The following is a 17,621-nucleotide window of genomic DNA, read 5'->3' as shown; positions in this document are numbered from 1 at the left end:
GGTTGAGGAGGGACAAAACATCTCCAATAACCAGATACGCTCCTCTATGGACGCAGCGGACACAGCAGCAAGAACAATTAACACGGCAGTAACCATACGAAGGCACGCGTGGCTACGAACATCTGGTTTTAAACCGGAGATACAGCAGGCGGTGCTCAATATGCCATTCAATGAGCAACAATTGTTCGGACCTGAAGTGGACACGGCAATTGAGAAGCTAAAAAAGGACACTGACACTGCAAAAGCCATGGGCGCGCTCTACTCCCCGCAGAGCAGAGGCACTTTCAACACCTTCCGCAAGACAACCTTTAGAGGGGGGTTTCGGGGTCAAGCCACACAAGCCAGTACCTCACATTCAACACCGTCCACCTACCAGGGACAGTACCAAAGGGGAGGCTTTCGGGGCCAATACAGAGGAGGACAATTCCCTAGAAGCAGGGGAAAATTTCAAAGCCCCAAAACACCTACAACCAAACAGTGACTCACACGTCACTCATCCCCTCCACACAACACCAGTGGGGGGAAGAATAAGTCAGTATTACCAAGCGTGGGAGAAAATAATAACAGACACTTGGGTCTTAGCAATTATCCAACATGGTTATTGCATAGAATTTCTACAAATCCCTCCAAACATACCACCAAAAACACAGAATATATCGAAACAACATTCGGACCTCCTAGAAATAGAAGTTCAAGCATTACTGCAAAAGAACGCAATAGAACCGGTACCAGATACACAAACAAATACAGGGGTTTACTCACTGTACTTTCTAATACCAAAGAAGGACAAAACACTGAGACCAATCCTAGACCTCAGAACACTAAACACATACATCAAATCAGAACACTTTCACATGGTCACGCTACAGGAAGTGTTACCATTGCTAAAGCAACAAGATTACATGACAATCTTAGATCTCAAAGACGCGTATTTCCACATACCAATACATCCGTCGCACAGAAAATACCTAAGGTTCGTATTCAAAGGAATACATTACCAATTCAAAGTATTGCCGTTCGGTTTAACAACCGCACCAAGAGTCTTCACAAAATGCCTAGCAGTAGTGGCTGCACACATCAGAAGGCAGCAAATACACGTATTCCCGTATCTAGACGACTGGCTAATCAAGACCGACTCACTGACAAGGTGCTCACACCACACAGATCAGGTCATACAAACCCTCTACAAACTCGGTTTCACCATCAACTATGCGAAATCACACATTCTGCCGTGCAAAGTACAACAATACCTAGGAGCGACAATAGACACAACGAGGGGAATAGCCACTCCAAGTCCACAAAGGGTTCAAAATTTCCAAAAGATTATACAACGCATGTATCCAACACAAAAAATACAGGCGAAGATGATATTACAACTCCTAGGCATGATGTCCTCATGCATAGCCATTGTCCCGAACGCAAGACTGTACATGAGGCCCTTACAACAGTGCCTAGCATCACAATGGTCACAAGCACAGGGTCGCCTTCTAGATCTGGTGTTGATAGACCGCCTAACATACCTCTCGCTTCTATGGTGGAACAATATAAATGTAAACAAAGGGCAGCCTTTCCAAGACCCAGTGCCACAATACGTGATAACAACAGATGCTTCCATGACAGGGTGGGGAGCACACCTCAATCAACACAGCATACAAGGACAATGGGATGTACATAAAAAAAAGCTGCATATAAATCACCTCGAACTACTAGCAGTTTTCCAAGCATTAAAAGCATTTCAACCAATCATAACTCACAAATACATTCTTGTCAAAACGGACAACATGACAACAATGTATTATCTAAACAAACAAGGAGGGACACACTCGACACAGCTGTGCCTTCTAGCACAAAACATATGGCAATGGGCAATTCTCAACCACATTCGCCTAATAGCACAGTTTATTCCAGGAATCCAGAATCAACTTGCAGACAATCTCTCTCGAGATCACCAGCAAGTCCACGAATGGGAAATTCACCCCCAAATTCTAAACACTTACTTCAAACTTTGGGGAACACCTCAAATAGACTTATTTGCAACAAAAGAGAACGCAAAATGCCAAAACTTCGCATCCAGATACCCACACAGGCAGTCTCAAGGCAATGCCCTATGGATGAACTGGTCAGGGATATTTGCATACGCTTTTCCCCCTCTCCCTCTCCTTCCATATCTAGTAAACAAACTGAGTCAAAACAAACTCAAACTCATACTGATAGCACCAACATGGGCAAGGCAACCCTGGTACACAACACTGCTAGACCTATCAGTAGTACCCCACGTCAAATTGCCCAACAAGCCAGATCTGTTAACACAACACAAACAACAGATCAGACATCCAAATCCAGCATCGCTGAATCTAGCAATCTGGCTCCTGAAATCCTAGAATTCGGACACTTAGACCTTACCCAAGAATGTATGGAAGTCATAAAGCAAGCTAGAAGACCATCCACTAGACACTGCTATGCAAACAAATGGAAAAGGTTTGTTTGCTACTGTCATCATACTCAAATTCAACCATTACACGCATCTCCAAAAGATGTAGTGGGTTACTTATTACACTTACAAAAATCAAACCTGGCTTTCTCGTCCATTAAGATACACCTTGCAGCCATATCTGCATACCTGCAGATTACCCATTCAAATTCACTATTTAGGATACCTGTCATTAAAGCATTTATGGAGGGCCTAAAAAGAATTATTCCACCAAGGACACCACCAGTTCCTTCATGGAACCTCAACGTTGTCTTAACAAGACTCATGGGTCCACCTTTTGAACCCATGCATTCTTGCGAAATACAATTCCTAACCTGGAAAGTTGCATTTCTCATCGCCATCACATCTCTAAGAAGAGTAAGTGAAATTCAGGCGTTTACAATACAAGAACCTTTTATCCAACTACACAAAAATAAAGTAGTCCTAAGGACCAATCCTAAATTTTTGCCAAAGGTTATTTCACCGTTCCACCTAAATCAAACGGTAGAGCTACCAGTGTTCTTCCCACAGCCAGATTCCATAGCTGAAAGGGCACTACATACATTAGACGTCAAAAGAGCACTAATGTACTACATCGACAGAACTAAAAACATCAGAAAAACTAAACAACTGTTTATTGCATTCCAAAAACCTCACGCAGGAAACCCAATATCAAAACAGGGTATAGCCAGATGGATAGTTAAGTGCATCCAAATCTGCTACCTTAAAGCAAAAAGACAGCTGCCCATTACACCAAGGGCACACTCAACCAGAAAGAAAGGCGCTACCATGGCCTTCCTAGGGAATATTCCAATGCACGAAATATGTAAGGCAGCCACATGGTCTACGCCTCACACATTTACCAAGCACTACTGTGTAGACGTGCTATCCGCACAACAAGCCACAGTAGGTCAAGCCGTACTAAGAACCTTATTTCAGACTACTTCCACTCCTACAGGCTGAGCCACCGCTTTTGGGGAGATAACTGCTTACTAGTCTATGCACAACATGTGTATCTACAGCGACAGATGCCATCGAACTGAAAATGTCACTTACCCAGTGTACATCTGTTCGTGGCATCAGTCGCTGAAGATTCACATGTGCCCACCCACCTCCCCGGGAGCCTGTAGCCGTTTGGAAGTTAGCTTCAACTTTGTACATTTGTAAATATATTAAATCTTAAATAGGTACATACTTATTCACTCCATTGCATGGGCACTATTACTAACAAACAACTCCTACCTCACCCTCTGCGGGGAAAACAATCGAAGATGGAGTCGACGCCCATGCGCAATGGAGACAAAGAGGAGGAGTCCCTCGGTCCCGTGACTCGAAAGACTTCTTCGAAGAAAAACAACTTGTAACACTCCGACCCAACACCAGATGGCGGGCTATGCACAACATGTGAATCTTCAGCGACTGATGCCACGAACAGATGTACACTGGGTAAGTGACATTTTCAATATATATATATATATATATATATTAAAAAAACAATAAAAAAAAACTTACCACAAATCTGTACCACGCATATGACTTTATCAATCATGCCTCTACAACAAAATGTTTGTTGTAAAGGCATATTCGTGGTAAAAGGTTTTGTTGTAAAGGAATACGAGGTAAAGACACATTTGTTATAATGACTGCGGGGTAACTGCATGCATGGTAGTGGTATGTACAACCTCCACAGAAACATCATCCTGTATGTTATGGAACAATAAATACAGAAAAGAGAAATAATCCAAGTCCCAAAGGAAACTCAAGGAAACACTTTTTTAAAATAGTCCTTTTATGTAGAAAATCCGCAGATCGGGAGAAGATGTCCCACATTATACAGGTGCTCCTTGGAACGACTGTCGCTGCTCGCATGCCTGCTGACTAAGCAGTTGTTGCTGTGTTTGTAGAAACTGTACCACCTCTGGGCTTCTTAACAATGACTTGAAAAGATACAATAAATGAATATAAGTTATACATAGAGCTGGAGCAGCAGTTTACACAGAGAAAATTAAAAATTAAAGCATGCAGGCAAAGGACACTACAATTTCAGACTGCATTGTTACATTTGGCATTGGCAAAGCCAATAGGTCTCATCTATGCAAGAACTATTGGCTTTGTGTTTTGGTAATGTTGTATACCAGCATGACTGCTGTTTAGCATGGCTAAAAGTCAGTGGTGTAGAGGAGAGTGGCATGTCACAGAGTAACATAGGGTGTTGTGGAGTAGAATGGAGTTGTGTAGAGTGGCTTATAGTGGATTGGTGTAGACTGGAGAAATAGAGTGGAGTAGTGTTGTGGCAGAGAGGAGTAAAGTGTTGTATACTTGAGCAGAGGGGCTTAGAGTGGAGGGGCGTAGAGTGTAGTGGCCATGAGAAGACTGTAGAGGAATAGAGTGGAGCAGAGGGTTGTAAAGTGGGATAGAGTGTAGTATGCACTGCATGGTAGTGTACTGCCATAACCAACAACACATATTCAGTTGAATCGACCACTTAATTTGCACAGATGTACAGTTTTACTAGTAAAGCGAGACAGCACACAAACGATAATGTGTGGAAATAGCATCACCTAGTGTACTGATTTGATCATATTCAAATATTTGTTTCCAGCACACTTCAGAGTTACAAAAAATGTGCTTAATTTGTGCTTTCCTAATTCTGATATATTGTGAAATATTTGAACAGTTCATTTACATACATTTAAATTTTGTTGTGTACAAGAAAAAAAGCCTTTAGTAAGTAAATAGAATAGCGGAGTGTCACAGAGAGGATAATGGTGGCCTAGAGTGAAGTGGCGAAAAGTGGAGTGGCGTAGAGTGTTGTGGAGTCGAGTAGCGTGGCGTAGAGTGGAGTGGGACAGGGTGGAGTGCGTACAGTGGAGTGTCGTATACTGGAGAAGAGTGTCACAGAGTGAAGTGGTGTAGAGTGGAGTATACATTGTGTGGTACTGCACTTCCATTACAGACAACACATTTTCAATTGAAATGACAATAACATTTGCACAGATATATCATTTATTGATAAAGCTATACAGCTTTACAGTGCACAAACGATAATGTGTGAAAATGGCATTCCCTAATGTACTGATTTGTTTTGATTGTATTCCAATACTAGTTACCAGCATACTTCAGAATTACACAAAATGTGCTTTGTTTGTACTTTCCTTATTCTGATATATTCTGACATATTTGCACAGTTCATTTACAGACATTTAAATTTTGTTGTGTGCTAGGAAAAAGCCCTTAGCAAGTAAAATACATTTGTAGAGCGCACAGTACCCAAAGGTGTCACAACACTAGCAAAACCCAGGAGCTGTGACAGAGGCAGGGAGAGCAAATTAAAAAGTTTTAGAAAACCCCACACAGAGTAAAAGAGAAAAAAGCCACTCCCTTTCACACGCCAAGATAAAGCCTTTCACTGACGTCAGAGAAATAAAAGTAAACACCAAGCTCACTCAGAAAGAAGGGCCCGACAATTGATCACTGTCTTTGAATGTACAGCATATGTGACAAGATAAGAACAAGATTTAAAAGCCTATTTACAGAAGCTGGAAGAATATATTAACCAGGAGTCCACAGGATTAACTAACTTAAGCTAGACAGGCTAAAACAAATAAAGTGAGCAAATAGAAAGCAAGCAAATGTGAGTTACAAACCACAAGGCAATAGTAAGCAGTGGGTCGAATGGATTTCTGGGTCAGCTTTCTGAATGTTTCCAAGATGTCTTTAGCAAACCAGACAGCACAGGCTTCAACCTAAAAAGTAAGTATCTCTGCAAACCTGCGGCCAGTGGAATGACACTGGCCGTAGATAGGAAACTGTTCTTGGTACATATTCCACATACAACAGGAAAAGAAGTCAAAGCAGGAGGAAGCAGGAGTCACGGACTAATGAGAAGAATGGAAATCAAACTGATGACAAATCACCTAATGGTAATTAACAGTAAGGGGTGAGCCCCGAGTTTGAGTTAAGCTTTTCTTGTGTTTACAAGAGATTTTGCAGCTACAGGGCATGCACTGTCTATGTGAAACCTAAAAATTATCTTACTGGAACAATGACAAAGGTTGCAATCATCACCAGTTGTGGGAAAAAATAAGTAGAGGTGGGGTAATGAAGAAAAACAGATTTCAAGGGAAGCCTGCATGGTCAGTTGGTTTTGCAAAACAAATAATTACTGTTCACAGTAGAGGTGTGTATATTAGATAGCAGTCTACACATGTTACATTAATGTGGCATTTCAGAAAAAATAAAGATGTGGACAAATTACTATTTTCATTATTTAGCACCATCAGCATTCTGCAACAAAACCTTAAAAATGTATCAATTTACACAGTGATCAGTCAATATAATGACATGTTTCCTTTCACACTAACATGCACAAAATGCTAATTTATCCACACTGGCATGCTACACATTTTACTTTGTCAGTAGTGCTCTAAGACACAATGTTAAAATGTAAGAAAACCACAGTGCACAGTGTACAGTGTAAATAAATACAATCTAAGCAAATATTTATAAATGCAACAAGTTTAATTTGTCCAACATTCTCTGTAGAACCTAGGCATTAGCAAAAACCGATGGTTTATAGTTCCAGGATATAGATTTGGCTAAGCCTGTACATATCACATATTTTCACTTGAACCGGTTCCTCTTCTTGGAGCCCACTTGAATTTTTAAACATAACTCCTATGTATAGCTCATTGATATTGTCCAAGTGAGAAAGCACAAGCAAGGTTGCGGCTTCAACTTTATGTGTGATGCCTAGGTAAAGGAAAATAATTCTTAATATTATCATTACCTACCACAATAGTGGAGGGATAAACTTAAAATAGGTGTGGATGTCTTGAAGGTGCACAATATATTAAGAATTGCCACTGTACTGCCAGACTCATCACTGTATAGTGGATCTCCACAATACGACATGAATTATAGCGATACACCACACTCCTCAAATATACACAGTCACACATGCACAAACACGTCTATACACACACAATCATTTTCATGCTTTTTTTCTGTCATTACACCTTCTGCTCCTAGTACTTTTTTTCTAATATGCGGTGATTGTTTCTTTCAATCAATGCTCCTGGCAGAATGGAGAGGACGGCAGGAACACCTTGGGTGACCCGGGAAAAAGAGCAATAGTGCTTCAGGTACATGTTAGGGGGATTCTGGGATAGGGGCAAGTAAGAGACCCTGGTGGCCTGGAAGAGGCCATTGGAGTGTCTCAGAAAAGGAAGGAGCTTCAGAGGCTGGGGGAGGGTACAGGGTGCCTTCGGTCAGTCGCAGGACCTCTGCATGAGGGCGATTTTATACTTTTCAGTGATGGGAGAGCTTTCAAGATGACTTACTGCCTGGGAGAGGGACTGCTTTTTTTTGCTTCCCTTGCAAGGACCAAACACAGTAATCACAGAACATGGAAGTAAAATGTCAGTGACAACAACTCTGCCCCACTGTGAACACTGCTACTGAGCTCAATCAGCAGATAAATGAGCAGGCTCAGGAAGTTGGAATGCTCGCTGGTAACCTGCAAGTAATGAGCCCAGGTGTCTACACAATCAGCACACTAGCCACTCCTCTATTTGGATGGCACTTCATCCTGTCACCACTGTCCCCCAGCTCATATGGTGTTCCCAAAAGATATCTATGTTGCCATTGCAAATATTCTAAACATTAAGGGGCTTGGTAAAGATACAATACTTACCAATCTTTTCTGGTTCAATACTTGTTCTAATAGAGTAGGTCTTGAAGGACGATCGCCAACAGACACACCAGTTCTTTGCTTTGCAATAGCAATTGAGCATAATTCTGTTCCATCCTAAATGGAAATTGAAATACAAATTACTTTACAGTGCGCATGAATGACCAGTCATGTCAATAAATCGAGCACAACAAACTGTTTCACTTAGCGGCTTTAGTCAGTTAAATGTTACATAGAATAGATGTTGTCTATGTAAGAAACTGTGTTATTGGTTGAGGGAGGTGGAAACCCCACTCAGCAAAGACCAACAATCCTTGTCAGGGTGAACCACAAAAGTCACTAATTAATCTGTGCTTAACTCTCTGGTAGATCAACATAAAAGCAGTCAGGTTCAACTTAGAGGCAATACGGCAAGTATTTATGCAGCACACAAACAGTAATAAAGTGAAAACGTTTATAGTTAAATCTAGCGGCTAAAAGAGTAAAGCGCCAAATGCAGTTATTTGGTCGCAAGAAATCAGGTAAAAGTAAAAAAGTTAAGGCTGACCACAATGGAGCTCCAGTTGGATACAAGGGGTGGATTGGGCCTGGTCTTGGCCTACCTTCAGATGTAAAACAAATTCTGAAATAAAGTTCCTGAAGAGATACAGGTCAGTGGGGAAAGGCAGCAGGCTGTGTGTGAGGGGTAGCTGTTGACACCAGGGAGCCACAGGATGAAGTATCGGTGAAGCCATCGATGATGGTGGGAAAAAGCTCCAAGTGGGAAAAGCTAGAGGTTGTCTTAGTCTATGGGGAGCCAATGTCGTCGAGCCTGGTGAATATATTTTTACCTTTGGACTGGAACAACATTTTGGAAGTTGAAAATGTCCAGTGAGATGAAACTGCATGCTATAGCCCAAGAGGGCTCGAAGAGGCAGGATACCATTGCCGGGAGGTCCACCTGAAACGGATTTGCAGCCCTGGAGAAGAACACAGCGGGAGCTACACAGAGTTCAGACTGACTGGCGATGTACCTTGGGCAGGAGCGCAATGCCCATTGGGCTAAACGGGCATAGCCACCCCCGTTGTGCGCCTTAGCCCCAGCTGCAGCTTTATGGGCGTCTGTAACAGGGAAAGCCTGGGCCGAGCAGTTACCAGAAAGTCCATGGCAGAATAAACGTTTACTTTTTTTTTTCAAACAAGACACATTCAGCTTGTGCAGTGTTTTCCAGTGTGGTTGGGAGTCTCGGGTGAATCATAATATCGTAATCCTCTGACCCCATGGTAAGATCTCTCCTTGTGTAGGGCAGTGTGTTTTATCTTTCGCTGCTGTTGTAATGGATAAACTATGTTGGGCCATTAGCACTGGAATAAGATAGAATCTGTACTTTAAAATAGATTTCTGCCCTGTTGCCAACGTGGCCAATGCCCCGAGCTATTCCAATCAAAGATGCAGAAATCTAAGTGTCTTGAATTATAATTTCATTTACAGACTGCTTACTACCCATGCAAAGGCTAGTATGTGCTATATACATTTTAAAAAAGGGGGATTTTTTTCCTGTTTTTTTAATTATTTGTTTTTAAACAGTTTTGCACTTATTCATTACTCAGCCCCCCTTACTAGTGGGGACAGAGATTCTTAAAAGATTGTCCCACGGGTGGCAGACTCAGTTCTCTGAGTAAAACATTCCTGTGTGTCTGTCCTGTCCTGCAGGAAAGCCAGTGACTTTGTGAGGAGGTACTGGTATCAAGGTTGACAATGACGTCATGTCACACAGTCGTTTTAACAATGGGCTCACACACAGTGGCGCAGCAAAGCCTGTCACTGCATTCCTATACATCATGCTTGCTCTGTAGCTCAGTTTGGATTGCGTGTAGGTTGCCCAGACTTTGAAACCTAAAATCCAGAACATTTCACAACCATAGAATTTAGACTACAATCTGAAGGAGATAGAATGAATTACTTAACAGTGCGCAGCAAAACAGACAGTGTTGTGACACAAAGAGGAATTAATGCAACTTTTTAAAAAATCCTCTGTTGTAACCAAATCTCTTTCTGCTACTGGCTGCTACTAATCCTGAACTGTTACACATAAAAAATTGCCTTCATCTGTGGTCAGTCGACCCTCTCTGAAAACAGGATATATGCTAAGTTTAATTCAATTTGTCGGGGTGAGGAGTGTAAAACCGAGACGTCACCCTAGCAGGATGGAACACGTACATCGCAGCAAGGGCCCACATCTCATCCCCTGTGCCTTGCCAAAGGCTTCTGGGTGCTCACCTCTGCAAGTCCACCTGACAGAAGGCCCTTGTGTGCCTCCTGCCCTGCAAGTTTGGTGGTCAGACATTTAATAGATGGAGGGGGCAAATCAGTTGCTGCTGTGATAGACTGCTCCTAGAACTGTGCTCCTAAAGCTTTCTGCCACAGTAGCACGTATCCCGGGGTCTACCTCATTATCCTCCTTACCATCTCCGTGAGGGGGTGTTTGTGATTGGAAAATCTTGAGCTGAAGGGAGATGAAGAGTGCCATGCTCCAAATCCGAAACATATACTCATTCCAAAGGCTCAATTTAAAAACATACTAGTTGTGACCCACTTCTGAAAGTAAGCTGGTGCTTACTCTGCCATCTATAACCCTTTGCCAACTTCAAACTGTTAAGTGTAGTGCTGTGGGTTAACACACCTATTGCTGAGACACAGTCAAAATAATCCCCTCTTTTTAATTTCTACCTAAATAGTGCATTTTAAACCCCAAACCTGGTTCCCAGAGAGGAGTTCACATTTTACATGTTTTTCTTTGCCATTTGTTTTTCTGCCCAGGGCCATTCTTTCCTTCTCATGTGCTACAGTGTATTTTAGCTTCCACTGCATTGGCCATAGACCATCACCTAGGTCTCAGCACTGTTCATCCTCCCCTCTAACCATGGAATGGTTATTGACAGATAGTCACCCTCTCCACACACCACTGCATGCGCTCCTGCTCACTGTCATCATCTTTTTTCATTTTTCTCCACCAGATTACCACCACTTACAATTTACTGTTGTCTCCTTTTTATACACCAGTCTCCTTGCCTCTACCTATTTTTTTCTAGTGCTTTCTAAATTTCCATGCTACACATGTAGACCAGAAGGAAGCAAGGACTGATAAGAATGTGTTCACATCAAAGTGTACTCAAGTGTTGTAAGGTTTCAGAGCATTACTGGTCACCAAACTGTTGCAGTTTTAGGTACTAATTGAAGGGTCAGGACTGCTCGGGTTTGAGAAACTAATTTCAGTGCTTGTTTTTTTAAGGGGAGGAACCCAAAACTGAAGCTGATTACTCCTTATGAGGTAGGGCTGAACACCAAGATGACATGCATGGGATCCTGCACAGATATGAATTCCCCCACACACACAGAGTGAGACTTGTCACAAACAGACCCATCATATTGTAGAGATAGAGATAAGCTCTTTAACAGATACACCCACGTCCCTGCATACATAGTGCTGAACCTCTGCACAGATGGAGTACAGTTCATATAACAGAGTTGTGTTCGTCCATAGACTGAGGTGATGCAGTTCACATGCAGAGTGGAGAATTCCTCCAATATAAAAAATTAGCTTCTTTGGGCACTAAGCTACAGGACATCAGCTCTTATTCTGTGAATGTACAACGGGCTTCTCGCCCATGTTAGTCTCTGACATGGCCTGTCTTTGATATGGAGTGAGGAGAAGCTGAGAGGGAGGATGAAAGTGAGAGAAGGGATTGAGAGAGATTCAAGCGAGAGACAGAGATGTGGTAGAGCAGTGAAAGAGATGAGAGAGTGATTGTATTTGAGAATATGGAGAGAAAAAGGGAAAGAGAGGAGAAAGAAATGATAGGAGAGTGAAAATGAGATGGGAAACAACAGGGAATTAGAGTGAAACTGTAGAGATATTGGAACAAGCAGCATGACAAAGCCAAACTTTACAGCACCTTTTGCCCGTTCCTTTTGCTCCCTTTGTCACTAGAGTTTGGGCTTTCACTGTGACATTGCCAGCACCACTCACCAAAGAAAGATTTTGTTCACCAGAAATACGTATTTATTTTTTACAAACTGCGCACAGGGTGGGAGTAAAGGTGCTGCACACACTGACATACAGTCACTTGGCACTTCATTTAGAATTGTACAAGGTAGTCGTCTCAATTTTGAAATGGGAGTTTTACGTGGAGCATCAAACATAAACCCTCAACATATTTTGGGTAGTATGCACTTTTAGTACAATCATATACTTACAAGTATTGACAATTCATTTGTTTTTACTTTTGTAACATGACATTGGCAGTTTTGTGGTGTGGTTTGTTAGGTCTGGCATTAATCATAACCTTTAATTTTATTAAAATGCTATATGTTTCTCCATTGATGGCTTCACTGTGAGTGACAGAATTCAGCTCTTTCACAAGGAGCATATCGGCACACAATGTCGTTTTATTCTGTGCCAGGAATGTTTTGGCTACGTGTGCTTTTTGAGAACAAAAACTATTTTTATTTTTGCAAATGTCTTTTTATAATGGTGAGGGCCAGGCAGCTCCCACAATTATAAAGTTTTACAAAAACCATGTCAAAAGAGGACCCCTGTTAACAAAACCAAATGGTTGACCAGTATGTCAGACCTTTTGGCTTTGCAAAAGCTTGTTTATTTTCACACTTTGAATAGTACTGTTGAAGCTTGTTAGCCAATTTTCCATTATGAATATTTTTTTAAAGTACTAGCATGCATCAACACATCTGTTAAATGATGTTTGAAAGAAATGGTACCTAAAATTTCACAGTCGTTTAGAAAAACGTTTTTTTTTCCCTAGTGGCATTTTTGTGAATTTTTTTCTTAAAGCAAAAAAGATTATCACTCTTGCTTTCAAGATTCTGCAAATATTTGCATCTAATCAGACAGCATTATACGTAGGCTCATATTATTTAACTCTGCAAATGTAGTATACATTTTTATACTGGAACCACTGTCCGCAGTGCAGTCCTAATAATAAAGTCATTGCAATAATGATCTATAAATATTAGTTTTATTAGCTTAACATAAAAACACAAATATTACCTGAACTGTAGACAATGCCTTCCCCGATACATAAGGTACCATAAACTGGCCGCCAAAGGGTTTGTCCTGCAGGGGGTTGGGCCTAATTTTCCGAAGGACAAATAAACATAAAAACCTTTGTCCTTGACCCCAAACAATATGCCCTGGGTGTGGGGCTAATCCCTGAACTCAATTATATGAGAAATAAGGTGAGTTCTGCAAGGAAGAAGAGAGCTAGGGACTTCTCCTTTGGAAGACGGATGTCCCACGTCGCGATGAAGCTTGCAGAGGTGTTCCCACACAGAAAGACCGCAAACAAGCCTTGCTAGCTGCAAGGGTCGCGGTAGAGGTTTTTGGATGCTGCTGTTGCGCAGGAGGGACCAGGATGTCGCCACATGGAGAAGGAGACAGAGGGGGCGACAGGCAACTCAGGGAGCCCTCACAGAAGCAGGCAGCACTCGCAAAAGTACTTGCACAGGCACTTGGAAGGAAAGTGAACCGGAGTCCACGTGAAGTCACAAAATGGAGTCCCACGATGCCGGAGGACAACTCAGAAGGTTGTGCACTGCAGGATAGAGTGTTGGGGACCCAGGCCTGGCTGTGCACGAAGGAAATCCTGGAAGAGTGCACAGGAGCCGGAGCAGCTGCAAATCACGCGGTACCCAGCAATGCAGTCTAGCGTGGGGAGGCAAGGACTTACCTCCACCAAACTTGGACTGAAGAGTCACTGGACTGTGGGAGTCACTTGGACAGAGTTGCTGAGTTCCAGGGACCACGCTTGTCGGGCTGAGAGGGGACCCAGAGGACCAGTGATGCAGTCTTTTGGTGCCTGCGTTAGCAGGGGGAAGATTCCGTCGAGATTTCTTCAGAGCTCCTGGTGCAGGGAGGAGGCAGGCTACCCCCAGAGCATGCACCACCTGGAAACAGTCGGGAAAGCCAGCAGGATGAGGCGATACAAGGTTGCTAGTAGTCGTCTTGCTACTTTGTTGCAGTTTTGCAGGCGTCCTGAGCAGTCAGCGGTCGATCCTTTGGCAGAAGAGGAAGAGGGAGATGCAGAGGAACTCTGGTGAGCTCTTGCATTCGTTATCTGAAGAATTCCCCAAAGCAGAGACTCTAAATAGCCAGAAAATGAGGTTTGGCTACCAAGGAAGGAGGATTGGCTACCAAGAGAGGTAAGAGCCTATCAGAAGGAGCCTCTGGTGTCACCTGCTGGCACTGGCCACTCAGAGCGGTCCAGTGTGCCCCCAGCACCTCTCAATCCAAGATGGCAGAGGTCTGGGACACACTGGAGGAGCTCTGGGCACCTCCCCTGGGAGGTGCAGGTCAGGGAGGTAGTCACTCCCCTTTCCTTTGTCAAGTTTCGCGCCAGAGCAGGGCTGGGGGATCCCTGAACAGGTGTAGACTGGCTTATGCAGAGATGGGCACCATCTGTGCCCATCAAAGCATTTCCAGAGGCTGGGGGAGGCTACTCCTCCCCAGCCCTCACACCTATTTCAAAAGGGAGAGGGTGTTACACACCCTCTCAGAGGAAATCCTTTGTTCTGCCTTCCTGGGCCAGGGCTGCCTGGACCCCAGGAGGGCAGAAACCTGTCTGAGGCGTTGGCAGCAGCAGCAGCTGCATTGGAGACCCCAGAAAGGCAGTTTGGCAGTACCCGGGTACTATACTAGAGACCCGGGGGATCATGGAATTGTCCCCCAAATGCCAGAATGGCATTGGGGTGACAATTTCATGATCTTAGACATGTTACATGGCCATATTCGGAGTTACCATTGTGACGCTATACATAGGTAGTGACCTATGTATAGTGCACGCATGTAATGGTGTCCCCGCATTCACAAAGTCCGGGGAATTTGCCCTGAACAATGTGAGGGCACTTTGGCTAGTGCCAGGGTGCCCACACACTACGTAACTTTGCACCCAACCTTCACCAGGTGAAGGTTAGACATATAGGTGACTTATAAGTTACTTAAGTGCAGTGGTAAATGGCTGTGAAATAACGTGGACGTTATTTCATGTAGGCTGCACTGGCAGGCCTGTGTAAGAATTGTCAGTGCTCCCTATGGGTGGCAAAAGAAATGCTGCAGCCCATAGGGATCTCCTGGAACCCCAATACCCTGGGTACCTCAGTACCATATACTAGGGAATTATATGCGTGTACCAGTATGCCAATGTGAATTGGTAAATTTAGTCACTAGCCTGTTAGTGACAAATTTGGAAAGCAGAGAGAGCATAACCACTGAGGTTCTGGTTAGCAGAGCCTCAGTGAGACAGTTAGGCATCACACAGGGAACACATACAGGGTACATACTATGAGCACTGGGGTCCTGCCTAGCACATATCAAACACACTGACAACATAGGGTTTTCACTATGAGCACAGGGCCCTGACACATAGACTAAAACAACATATATACAGTGAAATATGGGGGTAACATGCCAGGCAAGATGGTACTTTCCTACAACTAGGCACCAGGGAAGATTTTTTATTTTTTTTTCATAATGAGAGGCGAGGGTATGGCCATACCCCTACCCCAACTAAATCGGGGCAAAGTCTTTCTGGCCACCTGGGGGGCAGATGGTATAATTACCCCCAATCTGCCCTCCCAGGGGAGTGGAAAGCCCACTAGACGCCTGGGAATTTAAAATGAAAAAAAGGGGTGGGGGCTTCCCACCACTATAGGCATGGTTATGCCCCCCAGCCCAAATGAAGGAGTTAGCAGTCTTTGTGCTCCCCCTGCGGAACATCTCATCTCAGTAGCAAGCAAGAAGACATCGGACTCTTTTGGGTGTTGATTTTGCATATGGGCCAAGAGAGCTTGGCTAACTCCCAATATCGTCCCACTTACAATGGTGAGCAGCTGCAAGTTTTGGACCTGGGTACGCTGCCACCTGGAAAAACCTACCAGACACAGGCACATCTGAAACATCATTAACCAAAATACTTTATGGGCCCTTCCCTGTTGCGGGCGCTAGGTCTATCCACACAAGTGAGGTGTCAGTTTTATCGGGAGACCTGGGGGAATGCTTAGTGAGAGGAAGTTTGTGGCTTCCCTCAGATTCCAGAACTTTCCATCACAGAAAGGTGTTTTTTGTAGACATATTTTGGGGCTTGCAAGGGATTCTGGTTAGCAGAACCTGATGAGAGCCACACAAGTCACACCATCCTGAATTTCCCTGGGTGTCTAGTTTTCAGAAATGTACAGGTTTGCTAGGTTTCCCTAAGTGCTGGCTGAGCTACAGCCCAAATCCACAGCTAGGCACTTTCCAAAAAACACGTTGGTTTTCAGTGGAAAAATGTGACGTGCGATGTGACCACCCTGCGTTTTGGGGCATTTTCTGACACTGGCACCAGGCCTACTCACACATGTCAGGTGCATTTTTATCAGGAGACTTACAGAAATAATAATAATGTAAATAACTGAAATACCAATATTTCATTTCTTTTATAACGCTAGTCATCCCAATGCAGAGTGTCAGAGAGCTTTACATCACATGTAAACATTATACACTGACAATAAATCATAAGTGTACAAGATGTGTTATATAAGATGGTGTAGGAGGCTGGCCTGTTTTGTAGTGGGTAACTTGGGTGCTTACACCTTAAACCAGGTCCAGTTATCCCCTTTCCTTTGTCCAATTTCGCGACAGAGCAGGTGAGAAGGGGTCCCTGAACCGGTGTAGACTGGCTTATGCAAGGAGGGCACCATCTGTCCCCTTCAAAGCATTTCCAGAGGCTTGTGGAGGCTACCCCAGCCTGTAACACCTATTTCCAAAGGGAGAGGGTGTAACGCCCTGCTCTCAGAGGAAATGCTTTGTTCTGCCTTCCTGGGACTGGGCTGCCCAGACCCCAGGAGGGCAGAACCCTGTCTGTGAGGTGGCAGCAGCTGTAGCTGCAGTGCAAGCCTCAGTGAGCTGGTTCGTCAGTACTGGGGTTCCATGCTGGAGCCCCCAGGATGCATGGAATTGGCTCCCCAATACTAGATTTGGAATGGGGGGACAATTCCATGATCTTAGATACGTTACATGGCCATATTCGGAGTTACCATTGTGAAGCTACATATAGGTATTGACCTATATGTAGTGCACGCGTGTAATGGTGTCTCCGCACTCACAAAGTCCGGGGAAATGGCCCTGAACTATGTGGGGGCACCTTTGCTAGTGCAAGGGTGCCCTCACACTTAGTAACTTTGCACTTAACCTTCAGGAAGCGAAGGTTAGACATACAGGTGACTTATAAGTTACTTAAGTGCAGTGAAAATGGCTGTGCGTTATTTCACACAGGCTGCAATGGCAGGCCTGTGTAAGGGTTTGTCTGAGCTCCCTATGGGTGGCAAAAGAAATGCTGCAGCCCATATGGATCTCCTGGAACCCCAATGCTCTGGGTACCTAGGTATCATATTCTAGGGGTTTATAAGGAGGCTCCAGTGTGCCA

General features: G+C 43.7%; 1 protein-coding gene across 1 annotated transcript in view; it reads right to left on the bottom strand.

Annotated features, from left to right (window-relative positions):
- Window positions 1-3,841: 3,841 nt before the first annotated feature.
- The window catches only part of RFXAP (regulatory factor X associated protein), a 38,228-nt gene continuing 24,448 nt past the window's right edge, over window positions 3,842-17,621 (bottom strand). The window contains exons 2-3 of the mRNA XM_069205515.1: window positions 8,166-8,279; window positions 3,842-4,407 (exon numbers count right to left, since the gene is read on the bottom strand). Of these exons, the coding sequence (XP_069061616.1) occupies window positions 4,300-4,407; window positions 8,166-8,279 (222 nt within the window). The 3' untranslated portion in view covers window positions 3,842-4,299. The remainder of the gene's footprint in view (window positions 4,408-8,165; window positions 8,280-17,621) is intronic.

The sequence above is a fragment of the Pleurodeles waltl genome, chromosome 8 (genome assembly GCF_031143425.1).
Source record: "Pleurodeles waltl isolate 20211129_DDA chromosome 8, aPleWal1.hap1.20221129, whole genome shotgun sequence".
Taxonomy (NCBI): Eukaryota; Metazoa; Chordata; class Amphibia; order Caudata; family Salamandridae; genus Pleurodeles; species Pleurodeles waltl.
This window is presented reverse-complemented; position numbering and strand designations above follow the sequence as displayed.